This window comes from Sciurus vulgaris, assembly GCF_902686455.1.
Source record: "Sciurus vulgaris genome assembly, chromosome: 17".
Taxonomy (NCBI): Eukaryota; Metazoa; Chordata; class Mammalia; order Rodentia; family Sciuridae; genus Sciurus; species Sciurus vulgaris.
This window is the reverse complement of record NC_136478.1, coordinates 26,947,690-26,961,280: the sequence shown is the minus strand read 5'-3', so window position 1 is coordinate 26,961,280 and position 13,591 is coordinate 26,947,690. Positions and strand designations below refer to the sequence as shown.

At 44.8% G+C, this 13,591-nt stretch overlaps 1 protein-coding gene across 2 annotated transcripts in view; it reads right to left on the bottom strand.

The window, feature by feature from the left end:
• Positions 1 to 9,253: 9,253 nt before the first annotated feature.
• Positions 9,254 to 13,591, bottom strand: part of CNGB1 (cyclic nucleotide gated channel subunit beta 1) — a 71,948-nt gene continuing 67,610 nt past the window's right edge. For both annotated transcript variants that reach the window (XM_079117593.1, XM_079117592.1), the window contains exon 32: positions 9,254 to 12,340. In XM_079117593.1, the coding sequence (XP_078973719.1) occupies positions 12,050 to 12,340 (291 nt within the window). In that variant the 3' untranslated portion in view covers positions 9,254 to 12,049. The remainder of the gene's footprint in view (positions 12,341 to 13,591) is intronic.

The following is a 13,591-nucleotide window of genomic DNA, read 5'->3' as shown; positions in this document are numbered from 1 at the left end:
TCCCTGTGTATCAGGGTCTTCTTTTATCCATTTATTACCTGTTGCTTTAATTAATTAAATATTTTCCTTGGGAGGAAAGCTCCGTTATTTATTTATTTTATTTATTCATTCATTCATTTATTTGGTTACGAGGATTGAACTCGGCCACTCCCATGCTAAGTACCTATTCTACCGCTGAGCTACACCCCCAGCCCAGGAAATGTACTTTCAAAGAATCTAAGGCATTGGATGCTAATGACTCACTAAAACCACAAATTAAGTCTCTAATCAAGAGTACAAAGATAGTTTTCAAAGTCTTTCTTTACCAACATTAGAGTGTAATAAGAAACACTAAAAACCCATATATGTTGGATGTGGTGATGTGTCACTGTAATACCAGTGACTCAGGAGGCTGAGGCAGGATCACAAGTTCAGGCCAACCTCAGCAACTTAGTGAGACCCTGTCTCAAAATAAAAAATAAAAAGGGCTAGAGATGTGGCTCAATGGTAGAGTGTCCCTGGGTTCCATCCCCAGTATCACAAAAACAGAACAAAACAAACAAAACAACAGATATGTCAATTCACACTATAGAATTGTGAAAGAATCAGAAAAATAATAACAAAATACTAGTGTCTGCACACGTTCATGTGAAATTTTCATTAAAGCTTACTGAGCTAAAAATTTTTTAAAGCTAAGAAATCTTTGTTTTCTTTGTTACTTTCTAGTTGCCAAAAATGAGACCCAACCAACCAATTGAACAAATAAACAATTTTTAAAAATTGATCATTTACTGACGGAGGACTACACTGAGGTTTTGCTATAATCTGTCCCCAGGGCCATGTCCTGAAACCCTTTATGGGCAGACATTTAAAAAGGTAGGTATTTTTAGAGATACTCAGATAAATAAGGGTCCTTAAGTGGAGACAGGCAAGTCAGCCCTACACTTAAACCATCTCTAAAGTGAGATTCCTTGATTACATTCACAAATAATCACCTATATCTGTATGTGCATCCCCTTATAAAATCCATTCTTACATATCCCATCTTGTTGGGATCTGATAGAAGTTCAATATTTATTGAGCAATACCTCCACCAGCAGTAATTATTATTGCATGGCCCCAGAAACACATAGCATAATGTTGAAACCAGACCATTTCGCTGCCATGCCATATTTTCCAAATGAAAAAGTGAAGACCACTTGTACTAATAAGAGTGTTCACATAGAAATGAAAGAAAAAAGAGGATCGCCAAGACTTCCAGCGGACTCCCTTCCTGCCAAATCTATAAACTAAAACTGCTTGAAAAGGAAGAAACTGCAGAAGGGAAAAAGAGTCAGCATTTTAGGACGGGCATTGGGACCCAAGAGGGAGGTTGGGGAGGCCCCCGAAGGGAGGGGATGGCTGGCTGGGCACAGGTGAGGCAGACACCAACGACATAAGGGAACACAGCTGGTTAGGTGTGGTGGATCCAGAGGCAGGCCTGTGCCTGGCTTTTATATTTTACCTGCTGTTCAACATAGGTCTCAACCTGCAAGCTCACTAGCTGTGCCTCTATTTTTTTTTTTTTTGCAACCCTGGGGTTCAAAGCCTGGGCCTCAAGCATGCTACGCATATGCTCTACCACTGAGCTACATGTCCCCCACACACGCCTCAAACATGCAGATCTAAAAAGCAAACTTTAAATGAATAAAAATTGTAAATCTTAACAATGCTTAGATAAGCAACCGCAGCATGGCGTAAGGTCCTGTAGCCCAGGACACAGTCATCAGCTGCATAATAAAACCCAGACAGGAAAAGACATGCAATTAATCTCATGACTCGAGATTTAAAACATATTGAAAAATGACCCTCTGCGTTCACACCCATTGAGATGTAAATGTGGTTTTATTCTCCAAACTCCCCCAATTGGTCCTAAAATTCTGTTTGGAAATTCTGCAGATGTCAAGACCATTACCTTCTTCTTCGTTGATAAGTACGCTTTGCATAGAGCGTTTTGTAAGTGTTATTTTTCCTGTAATGAACACCCAGCAATGCAGGCCTGTCTTTCCAGCCTCCTGGATGTTAGTATCCCTTGATTAATGGACCTGCCAATTCCTCGCGCTGATATCTCCCCAACAAAGGCTCAGCCTGAAAAATGTCGCTTCTTATCCTGGTTGTCCAAGCACTTCTGTTTTATGAGCTTTGTGCATCTCCTGGATGAACCTAGTATTTCATTTGGGGTTTTGTCAGTAATAAGGAAAGTCATATTGAAGTAGATCATTGAATTTATTTAACTCAGTAGGAATACTTCCTTTTGTTTAAATGACATGTTTCACGTGATGGACATGTTTTTCTGTTTTGGTTTTGGTTTTGGTTTTTTTCCCCATTTTTCACTCCTGTTGGCTAAACTGCTACCGATCCCTTTAAATCAATGTATAGATCAACATAAACACATTATTTTTTTCTAGATTCTGCCTGGAGATAAAGCCTTGTGATAATAGAGTTGAGAAGAAAAAAAAAGAAAGTCCTTCACTGAAAATATTTTGCTTCACTTAATCAAAGACACAGAATCTGGATGTGTTAATAGTCTATTTGGCCAGCACATTTTATGTTATTGGTAAAATTCTGTTTCAGCAGAAGAATCAGAAATCTCATACTGTAAGTGAGCCAAATGATGGGCTCCTCCAAGCTGGATGATAGACAGGGGTCTTGGGACATTCCCTAACTGGTGGAGAGAATCAATAGATTTCAAGGTATTGTGAAGACTGGTGATCCCAAAGTTGTAAAACAGTGAGGGACCCCCCAAAACTGCATCCCATGATGTGAATGGAGGACTTATGTAATCATTAAATGTCATTCTGGGGCCCAAATGAAAGAAGGAAAACAAAACCCCCAAACAAAACCTGACTTCTTGGGCTGGAGGTATTTCAGTGGTAGAGCCCACGCTCAGCACAGGCAAAGCCCTGGGTGTGATCCCCAGCATGGAAAGGAAAGAAAAACTCACTTCTTTCAGTCTTTGGGGGATGTATTCAAAATATAGTTCTCAAAAGAAGCAAAACTAGAGTTTAGGTACATGGGTACATAATTTCCATAATCATCAAGTTAATCTATAAAGTAATAAGAAAGGGGACACAATGGAAAGGGAAAAGAGTCTGGATCAACCAGGCCAAGTGCAAGGACAAGGACCAGAAGGTGGAGAGGAGACAGACATCTTGTCACATACTATCTTTGTTGGTTTTGTGTTGCTATAACAAAATACCACAGGCTGGTTAGTTTTCAAAGAGAGGAAATTTATATCTTATGGTTCTGGAAGAAATCCAAGATTGAAGGGTCACCTCGGGCAAAGGCCTTCTTGCTGCATCATAGCACGACGGAAGGCACTGTAGGCCAGGAGCACACGGGAGACAGCTATCAGGAGGGGGCTGAACTTGCTTTGACAACAAATCCAGTCTCAAGATCCTAAACTGCTCCAATCATGAAGTCAGAGCCCTGGTGACCTCATCACCTCAGAAGGGTCCTACCTCTCAACACTACTAGAACAGTTTAGTAATTTCCACATGAGTTTTGGAAGGTGCTTTCAAACCATGGCACATTCATACCAAAGTTGAGCAGCATCAAGCAAAATGTCAAAATTCAGTACAAGGGCTGGGGATGTGATGCCAGAGCATGCTCAAGGCCCTGGGTTTTGATCCCAGCACCACAACAACAAACAAAAAGCAATTGAACTGCCTCCACCCCCCCAAAAATACTGATGACAACATAGTAATATCTAAACGTTACTAATACATGCAGCCTAAAGAGAGGCAATGAGCACTGGGCGGAAACCAAGGTCGATGATGAAACAAAACATTAAAGAGATGCTATAAAGTCTCCGCAGCTGACCGCTTCCTCTTTTTATTACAATGTCTTAAAAATTAATTGCTTCTGCTGTAGGGAATGTTCTGCTGGGTATAAAAATATTTTTAAAATATATTTTTTTAGTTTACATTTTTACAGACTGCATTTTGATTCATTGTACACAAATGGGTACAACTTTTCATTTCTATGGCTATACTAAAACCTTGGCTTTTTTTTTTTTTTTTTTTTTTTTCTTGTGGTGCTGGGGATTGAACCCAGGGCCTTGCCTTATACATGTGAGGCAAGCACTCTACCAACTGAGCTATATCCCCAATCCCCAAATACTTAAAAAATAAAAATAAATTAATTAATTAATAAATAAAGAAACTCACCAAGTAGAGGACTCCAAGTCCTCAGGCTTGTCGAGACTTGAGTGCTGGTTGTGCCACACAGCGTCACATGATCTGCTGACAGATGAACAAGAGAACTGTTGCTATTTTTCATAGCAATCTCATGCAGATATTTCTGGGGCCCTGCTCTTTAGAATTGGGCAGGTGTCCTAAGATTTCCTTCTAAGCAAGTCTCCTTCAGTGATTCAACAAGCATTATTCTGTTTGTTGTTTTCTGAGGCATTACTCACACCTGGAAGAATGATTCTGGATTGCAATAGCTATTTCAAATCTGAATCAGACAAAGTTTTAACTTCCTTTTCTAGTCTTCAAATTTTCTTCTCTGTAGTCATCCTAATTATAAATTAAGAATCTACCTACATCCTCCATGCAGGCCTTTCAAGTAAGTTTCAATTACCAGAGAATGCAAAGTATTATTCTTCGGTGCAAACTTTTGGGGCACTCTCTACACCTGCAAGGAGGGACTATTCACACCCCAAAGGGCTAGAGTTAGGGTCCCACCCATTAAGCTTCTTGAGAGACCTTTTCAGGAAGGAAGGGGATGCTACCTCCTTTTGCTGTATAAGCAGAAAAATGACATTTTGTTCTTGTTCTTGATCTGATGTCCAGCTACTTGTCATTCTCCAGCCCGTATTTTTCCTGGCAATTTTCTCTCCTGGTGAGTGTCATTTATGACTGATTTGCCAAAAATCATCCACTATATTGTCCTCTATTGAATTGAGGTCAAACTGTTTTTAAGTCTCCCACCGGCCACCCAGTGCTGGGACTGAACTCAGGGTCTCATGCATGTTATCTACCCCTGAGCTACCTCCCCAGCCTATGATCGGCTTGATTTTATTTAATTTTACATGAGAGTGTGGGGGGTGCTGTTGGGGATCAAACCCATGGATCTCATATATGCTAGGCAAACACTCTACCACTGAGTTATGCCCTCAATCCCATCAATTTGATTTTAAAACTAATTATTCATTTTAGATTTACACATGGACGTTCCCAACCTTATCTGAATTATTTTTCCACCCATCTCAATCTTTCTTTAAAGATAAAAACACATCCGTGCCTGATGGCACATGCCTGTAATCCCAGCGACTCAGGAGTCTGAGGCAGGAAGATTGCAGGTTCAAAGTCGGTCTCAGCAATTTAGGGAGGCCCTAAGCAATTTAGCAAGATCCTGTCTCAAAATAAAAAAGGGCTGGGGATGTGGCTCAGTGGTTAAGTGCCCCTGGGTTCAATCCCTGTGACTAAATAAATAAATAAATAAATAAAAATCAAAACACCACTTGGTTTCAGAAAGCTGGAGATGTGAAGGGCAGAGGCCTCCTGAGACTCTTCACATACCTTGACAGCCATTTGCCTGGTTAATTGCTTTTATCTGAAAGGATAACAAACTCCTCTTCCCTCCCAGAGAGGAACAAATGGCTGGGCAGAGATCGAAGTTTCACCCCAGGGTGCCACAAGACTCCAGAGCTCTCTCCCCCGGTATTTACATACCAAAGGGAGGGAGTCCAGACCTTGAAGGCCTTCAGTGGCTTCAGGAGACACCTGTGGCTCTCTGTCTCGCACCTGGAGAGCCTTGTTGCGTTTTGTGTTTGTTTGGGGGTCCTGGGGATGGAACCCAGGGGCTCCCAGGTGCTCGGCCAGCACTCTGCTACATTCCCAGCAGGAGGGACTATTCACACCCCAAAAGGCTGGAATTAGGGTTCCGCCCATTATGCTTCTAAAGAAACCTTTTCAGGAAGGGAGGGGATGCTACCTCCTTTTGCTGTATAAGCAGAAAAATGTCTTTTTTTTTTTTTTTTTTTTTTTTTTTTTTTTTGACCTGGAGTCCAGTTACTTGACATTTCCCAGCTCGGAGGAGGGAGGGAGGGGGCGGGGACGATGTATATATACTTACTTTACGGTAATTAATAGGATCTGATCCAGAACACCTCGTGTGCACATCCAGGACAAAATTAATTAAGTGTTGAACACCAAACCCAGACAGCAGAGTGGAGCGCGCTCCTTCCCTCCTCCCGACAACCAGACCGCTCCGGAGAGGGGCCGGGAGGCGTCCAATCAAAAGCCTAGTCCCGCCTCCCAGGCCGGGATGCTGGGCCCTCATTCGCAAAGTGACCGACATTGGTCTCCACCTTGATAAAACACACCCAGCCGAATTTCCATTTGGGATATATAACAAATACATTGTTTAGTAAAGGTGTCTCCCAAATATTGTACTACCTATACTAAAAACAAACAAAACAAAACCCGCGATCAGGTTTTTTTTTTTTTTTTTTTTAATCTGAAATTCGACCTGTATTTTTATTTGCTAAATCTGGCAAACCATGGTGGTGACCCGGGAAGACCCCCGGAGATGCCAACACCTCTTGCCCACTGAAGGGATAAAATAAGAAGGGCACTCGGGCCCTTTCCCCTTCATTTCAGGGATGGTGGAGAAAGACTGCTTAGCATATTGAATCCAGGAAACCTTAACAAACACCCATAATTTTTTTTTTTTTTTTTTTTTTGGCAGTAGTTTATTTAAAACCATTGAATCTTCTTACAACACTCTGGAAGGATTGCTTTATTACTCCCAGTTGGAATGGACGTGCTGGGATTGTAGCTCAGTAGATCTTGTGCATGCCTGAGACTCTGGGTTCAATTCCTAGTTCCAAAAAATAAAAATAGAGTTGGAATGCCTGAGGTCCAGAAAGCAACCAGAACAATGCCTGGCACAAAGTAAGAATCTTTAAAAATATTTATGGAATGAATGAGAATTATTTAGTGTTGATGATCCTGTAGAGGCAGACAGTGGCCTGAGGGGATCTTTTGGTGTCTAGCCAAGGTGCTGATTCCTTGAGAATAGAGCCTTTCACTTATCAAGTTAGAATTTCCTTGTCAATAATTTGGATCTTATCATTTCCTTCCTGATCACTTTGCTGCAGAATGTTGGACAGAACTAACGAGTAGGAAAGCTCTCTGCAGTTCCAAGAAGTCTCTGTTCTGAGCACTTAAAGACTATGGAAGGCAGCAGGGGTGTTCTAAGGATCATTAGTGAGGGGGGTTCTGCTCTGAGACTTCTGTCCTCAACACAGGGAAGGGACTGGAAGAAGTTCTTGGGAAATACCTTTAATGCTCAAGTTTGCCTACAGGTCAAAACTCTCTCCTAGTGGACTGTCCGTCCACAGGGATTTGGCCTCCATCTTGGTGGAAACTGTCTCCTCACTTCTTGGTTGCCTTCCCTGAGGATCTCTTCTTGATGTTTGCATTTGGAAACCAAGACCTGTTTTTAAATAGTTTCTAAACAGAAACCAGAGTGTCTGTGCTAGACTAAAAGTCACACCCAGGGTAGGTGGCAGAGATCTTGGGTTTTAAATAATCAGGAAACTCCCACAGGTCTTTTCGTCTGCATTGCTTAGGTTTCTTTCATGGTGAGCAACAGAAACCGACTCTGACCGACTGAAACACAAGGCAGCGTGTGTGTCATTAGGGGGAGGAAGACCAGGGACGTAGCGAGTAATAAGAATCTGAGCAACAGCAATTCACGTCCAGCCAGGCCAGGTGTCAGGTTGTGATGCCTCTGCTCCCGTTTTCTTTCTTTCCTTCTTCATTTATCACTCACATGAGGATGGGAGAATGGTTTAAATAATAAATATACATCATTATGCCCTATGACAAGAGGTCTGGAGTCGAGGTCTCAGGGTGCGTTTGGCCACTCAAACATGTCAAGATCTGCATCTCTCTGATATTTGACTCTTGGGTCACAAGATGGTTGCTGCAGCTCCAAACATATTCTTGCATCAGTGTCACAAGCAGGAGGAAAGGACAGTGGAATTAGGGGATCTTTCCTCTAAGGAGGCCCCTATCACCCTTCCTTTGGCAATGCATTGCTTGGAACTGGGTCAAATGGCCAGCCCACTACAGACAAGGCTGGGAAGGCGAGTGTGAGTGGAAAGAGGACAGGGAGAAGGATTGGCTTGGACAGGGCTTCGTCTCCTGGGTGTGGGTGGGTTGCCCAAAACAAAACCAGTGTTCTGTTAGCAAGGAGTAAGGTGGAAACAGCTTTCACGAGTCGAATTCCCAGCAAACAAACAGAATCTAGCTGAGGCGCACCAGTGACCAAAGGAAATCTTCTGAAGAAATCCTGGGGCTGAGGAAGGGAGGCAGAAGCTGCCTTCCCCTCCCACTGGCCTTTTCAGATACTGGGTGACTTCCTTATCTGGCCACGACAGACGATGTCATTTTGTGGGGCCCACTTGTTCAAAAATTATAAATTTCCAATGCAGGGTCCTTCTGAGCACCGGTGTGAATGCACGAGTCACATGCCTGCCCTGGGCCTAGCAGCCTGGGAGGGAAAGTCTTGTCGGGAGCGCTCTGATTTCACAGGAGAGGTAAACCATTAATGATGGTAGGGAAAATCGTGATTTGTATTGTTATAATTAACATACGCCCATCCCTTTGTACCAACTCTTGTAAAACATCAAGAAAGAGATCAGGCCCATTCTGTGTGTACAACCCTGGGCAGAAGCAGAATTCAGAGAAGACAGAGTTCTGGGGTGGGGGTGGCTTCCAACCTACTCTGCAGCAGAGTAAGCAAGTTGGTCTATTCCTTGTGCCCATTCAGGCTTGGCAGTACCCTCTGGTATCTGATCGTCACAATGGTCCTGTGCAGTTCAGTGCATTATCCTCATCACACAGATGATGTCATTGGGGCTCGGAGAGGTCCATGATTGTCCATGGTATATAGCCAAGCTGGAATCAGAAGCCAGAGCCCATGATTGCTAGCATGCTGTGTCATGGAACAGACCTGACGGGGATGGGGAAATGGTAAACAGTTGGCTTGCTGAGACCAGACATAAAAAGGCTGTTGATTTGGGGGCTTAGAATTCCAGGCATTGTGGAGGTTTGCTAAGGACATCACCCCAGAGACAGAATAAAGGGTGGATTACGGCTCCAAAGGTGTCAGTGGGAGATCAGCAAGGAAGCCCAAGCCAGGAAACTCACTTCGAATTTCTCACAAAGGTGCCGTCACACATGGCCAGTTTTTTTTAAATGAATTCAAGAGCCAGGAACATTTGTCTAAATACTTTAATTAAAATGCATTGTAATCTGAAAGCCTGAGTGGATGTGAAGTCTTCATGTTTACTAAGAAAACAGATTAAAATATTTCTGGTAGCCAAACACATTGTGATAATGAAATTTTAAACAGCTTCTTGGTTTGGTTTAAACTATTTACGTAGTTAAAAAAAATAACTTGCTCTTCACTTTCTATCGAAATGCAGGAAAAATTGAGACATTCAAAATGAGTAGAGATTCAACATACATAGATAAAGGTCCTAGAATTCCTCTGCCATAGAATTACAGTGTTTCTGAGCTGTCCCATTCATATCTCAGCAACCAATAGCCCACTTCAATTTGGAGAATAATACCCGATTCCAACTCAAATGACTGCACATCCAGGTTTGGGGAAAGTGTTGAATTGAATGAGATAGCTCAGTGAAATTAAGACACTGTTCATCTCACTTCCAAATCAATTTCTTTCCAGGGCAATTCTCGAGATCGGTTAGAATCTCTTGTTTTACATAATAAGCAGTAGACATTCAAGGATTGACATCTAAAGCAATAAGAACATTCACATAAAAATGGATTCCTTATAAAATAGGATCTCACAGTGAAGGTGCCATTGAAACATTTTGTCATCTATAGGAGGGCAATAGGCTTACCTCATGTGAAAATCCAAAATGCTTGCTAAGAGTGGAAGCATTCTCTATGCTGGGGTCTTAGACTATGTGGTGTAAACTATGGGAATAAGTCGGGTAAGGGAAAACATTTGCCTAAACTCCCAGATGGCCCCCATTTTAAAAGAATAACAGAGCAATGAGGTCCCTAGGAGATTTTTTCCAGTGCAGGGATGGAACCCAGGCCTTGCACACACCAGGCGAGTGTTCCACTACTGAGCTAGACCTGCAGCCCCTGTCCAAGACCACTGGATAGCACATTATTTTTAACAGCATAGGATTGGAAATACAAATGGCGGTCGATGGAAAGTGGTTTGAAGGCCATGACACACCCATCACGAAAAAATAAACCTGTTCTTTATGCACTGAGAGGGACCAATCTCCAGAATAAATGGAATGGATGGAAAATAAGAGTGGGCCTCGGATGTGTCACTACTCAAGAAGGAGGGGGAGGGGGAGGAACAGGGAGGAGCCGGACATGGTGGTACATGCCTGTAGTCCCAGTTACTTGGGAGGCTAAGGCAGGAGGATTGCTTGAGTCCAGGAGTTTGAGGCCAGCCTGGGTAACAGAGCAAGGTCTCAAACAAACAAAAAAAAAAAAAAAGAAAGAAAGAAATAAGAAAACAAAGGGAATAAGAATGAATATACATAGTTCCTTGCATAAGCATAAAATATCTCTGAGAGGATACCCAGGGAGCTGCTAATAGTGGTTGCTTCCAGGTAGGGTTCCAGGCAGGTTGGGTGCCAGGGATAGGATCAATAATTTTTCCTGAGTTTCCTTTTGTACCCATATGAATGTTTTTAACCTATTAAAACAAATTAATAAAACCCTTAAAAGGGAGAATAAGAATGCTGATCATCCTTATGTTCAACGTTGTAAATGACTGAACCAGTGAAATGACGTTCAATGGAATGATTGCCCAGATCACGTGATAGGACATCAACTAGATAAATCTGTTCATCACTTTGGGATTTGGAAATGCTTAGAGACCAACCTGGGAACTCCCAAATTGTTTATAAATGTCACAGTGCTGTTTGTAGCCAATGGACAAACACTACAGTTTGGAGCCTTCAGGAAGTCCCTTCAGCGAGCGGCTCACCACGCTCCTGTCATTTGATATAAAATGGGCAGTACCTTTTGGAACTGCAGGTCGTTTGGGTTCATTGTGGCTGGTGGAAAGAAATGGTTCAGTACTAGGTTTTGTTTTTAATCATCGGCTCCCCCAAGAGCCATTCAGTATGCAAATAAAATCCTCTTGATAAATATTCATGGACTGAATAACCCCTTCTCTCTCCCTCTCCCTTTAATCATAAAACCATGACATGATCCGGAGAGACTTCAGGGAATTTAAGTGGTGTCATGGGCTGTGGGATTTCATTTTTGAGGATTAATCCAAGTCCCTGCCACCATTTCTACAGCAAGTGTGTCAAAGCAAGTGGCCGCCTGATCCCTGCTGGTGAGAAATGCGGGTTTTCAGGGTGACAGGCTGAGGATGCTCCCACAGGGCTGCCCTTTACCTGGGAAAGCTAAGTCCATTTCCACTAAGTCCATTTGCTTTTATCTACTCCGACAGAAAGGCATCAGACAGGAAATTGGATGCAGTCCAGGGAACCTAAGCAGGACCAGCCTAATGAGCCTCACGTCCCTTAATGTCCTTTAACTGCCTAGCCAAGAAAAACAGCATTCCCTGTTCCGACCAGAATCGCCAAGGACAGCAGGGTGCCCCTCCCCCCAACCTAAAATTGTTTCTTACCCTCCACTTAAGGGGCCGAATCCCTGCGGAGAAGCCCTCCCGCCCCCAAACCTGACTTCTCCCAGAGCTTCCCGAGGTCTCGGAGCCTCACTCGACGTCCTGCAGATGAACTTTAAAAAAGCGGACAGTGATTTTGTTCTTTAAAATAGGAACCACCCGGAGCAGACAGGGATCCCCAGGGACTGTGGGAGCTTAGGGACACCGACATTCCATGACATTTGTCGATTTCAAGGCCAAGCCCATCAGGAGGTGTCATAGGAACAGGAAGGTTGGCTCGACTGAGGCCACTAACGCGGAAAGGCGTCCTTGCCGGGCGCGCAGAGCCAGGGCGCAGAGAGCGGGCGGGGACGCCTGGCGGATGGCGCGCTGGCGGCCCTCACTCCGCCGCCTCCTTCTTCTCCTCGGGCATCTCCACCGACAGGGTCTGCTCGCCTGGATCGGGCCCAGGGCTCATGCTGATCCGCAACGAGCGCTCCTCGGGCCCGGCCGCTCCCTCCCCGCCTGCCTCGGGCTTCTGGGGGGAAGCAGGCGGCGGAGAGCCTGGGGCCGGGGGCTCCTGGGGCGCAGGCTGGTCAGGGGCCGAGGGGGCCGAAGGGGCCGAGGGCTGGTCCTGAGCCGCAGAGCCTGCCCCGCCCGCCTCTCCGCTGGCTTCTTGTGCGTTCTTGGCCTGAAATTCAAAGAGGGTGATGGGTGAGAAACAAACGCCCACGGGGTTTTGGAGGGGTCTGGACACCCCTAGTTTCCATCTTCTTAGATCCCCAAAGAGCAGGACGGCTGAGTGCTCCTGGCTAATGCCAACCACACTGAGGTTATTTAGAAGCAGCAGAACATGTTACCGGCACCTTTAAAGGTAAAAAAGTCCCGGCTGGATTTCATGGAAGGTTTTGGAACATTGTAGGTTTCAGAGGCGGAAACCCCAACTCTGAAGGAAGGTGAAGTGGTGAAGCAGCCGCACCGCCCCGCTCCCAGGAATGAACACTCCGGGAGAGACTGAGAAAAGGTCTAAGCTGGCAAGGAGACCCTGGTGCGGGCAGCAGCTGCTGTGGTTCCGAGGGTTGGAATCCTCAGGGGAGGATCGGGCTGGATGCCACTGGCGGAAGGCTGAGCTGACCCCACATTCCTGGACAGGGTGGGCACCCCTTCTCTAGCTTTCTCCTGTCAACATTGGCCATGGTCTGAGTATCAATAGCAAATCGGGTTTATTCATTTATTTTGTACGGGGGATTGAATCTAGGCGCACTTTACCACTGAGCCACATCCCCAGTCCTTTTTATTTTTATTTTGAGGCAGGGTCTCATGAAGTCCCTTAGGGCCTTGCGAAGTTTTGGAGGCTGGCCTTGAACTTGCGATCCTCCTGCCTCTGCCTCCTGAGTTTCTGGGATTACTCACAGGCAGGGGTCACTGTCCCCAGCTGGGCAATTGGGCTAAAACCAAAACCAAAACCAAATTGAAGCCCTTGTGGATGCCTGTGTCCCTGCCTGCTGTCTGACCCATCTCTACATGGAAGGAAACTGGACAGGGAGCCACCGCCAGAGGATGAGGCCAGGGTGGTCCTCAGGTGCCTGAGACCCACTGGAAGCAGTGGTTTTGAATTTAAGGGAGAGCAGACAGCATGCTTGTGAGGAGCAGGGCCCTCTGAAGTTTGCACAAGTTGTGGGGTTTTAAAGGGAGGGAACAGTGAGAGAGGGGACAGGATGTTCCTAGAGCCCAAGGCAGCTCTGGGGACCGGCTGCTCCCTCCATCTTGGTGCTTCTGGGTGTTTCGGTGCACCTGTCCCACCCTCCCCTGTCCACCCTAAACTCCAACAACACCCTTCCAGGCGGGGTGCTCAGAGGGGACTTCTGAAGCATCATGCTTTGATCATAACCAGGGAATCATGGGAAGCCAGTAAAGTGCTTTTCTGTGTTCAAAATGCTCC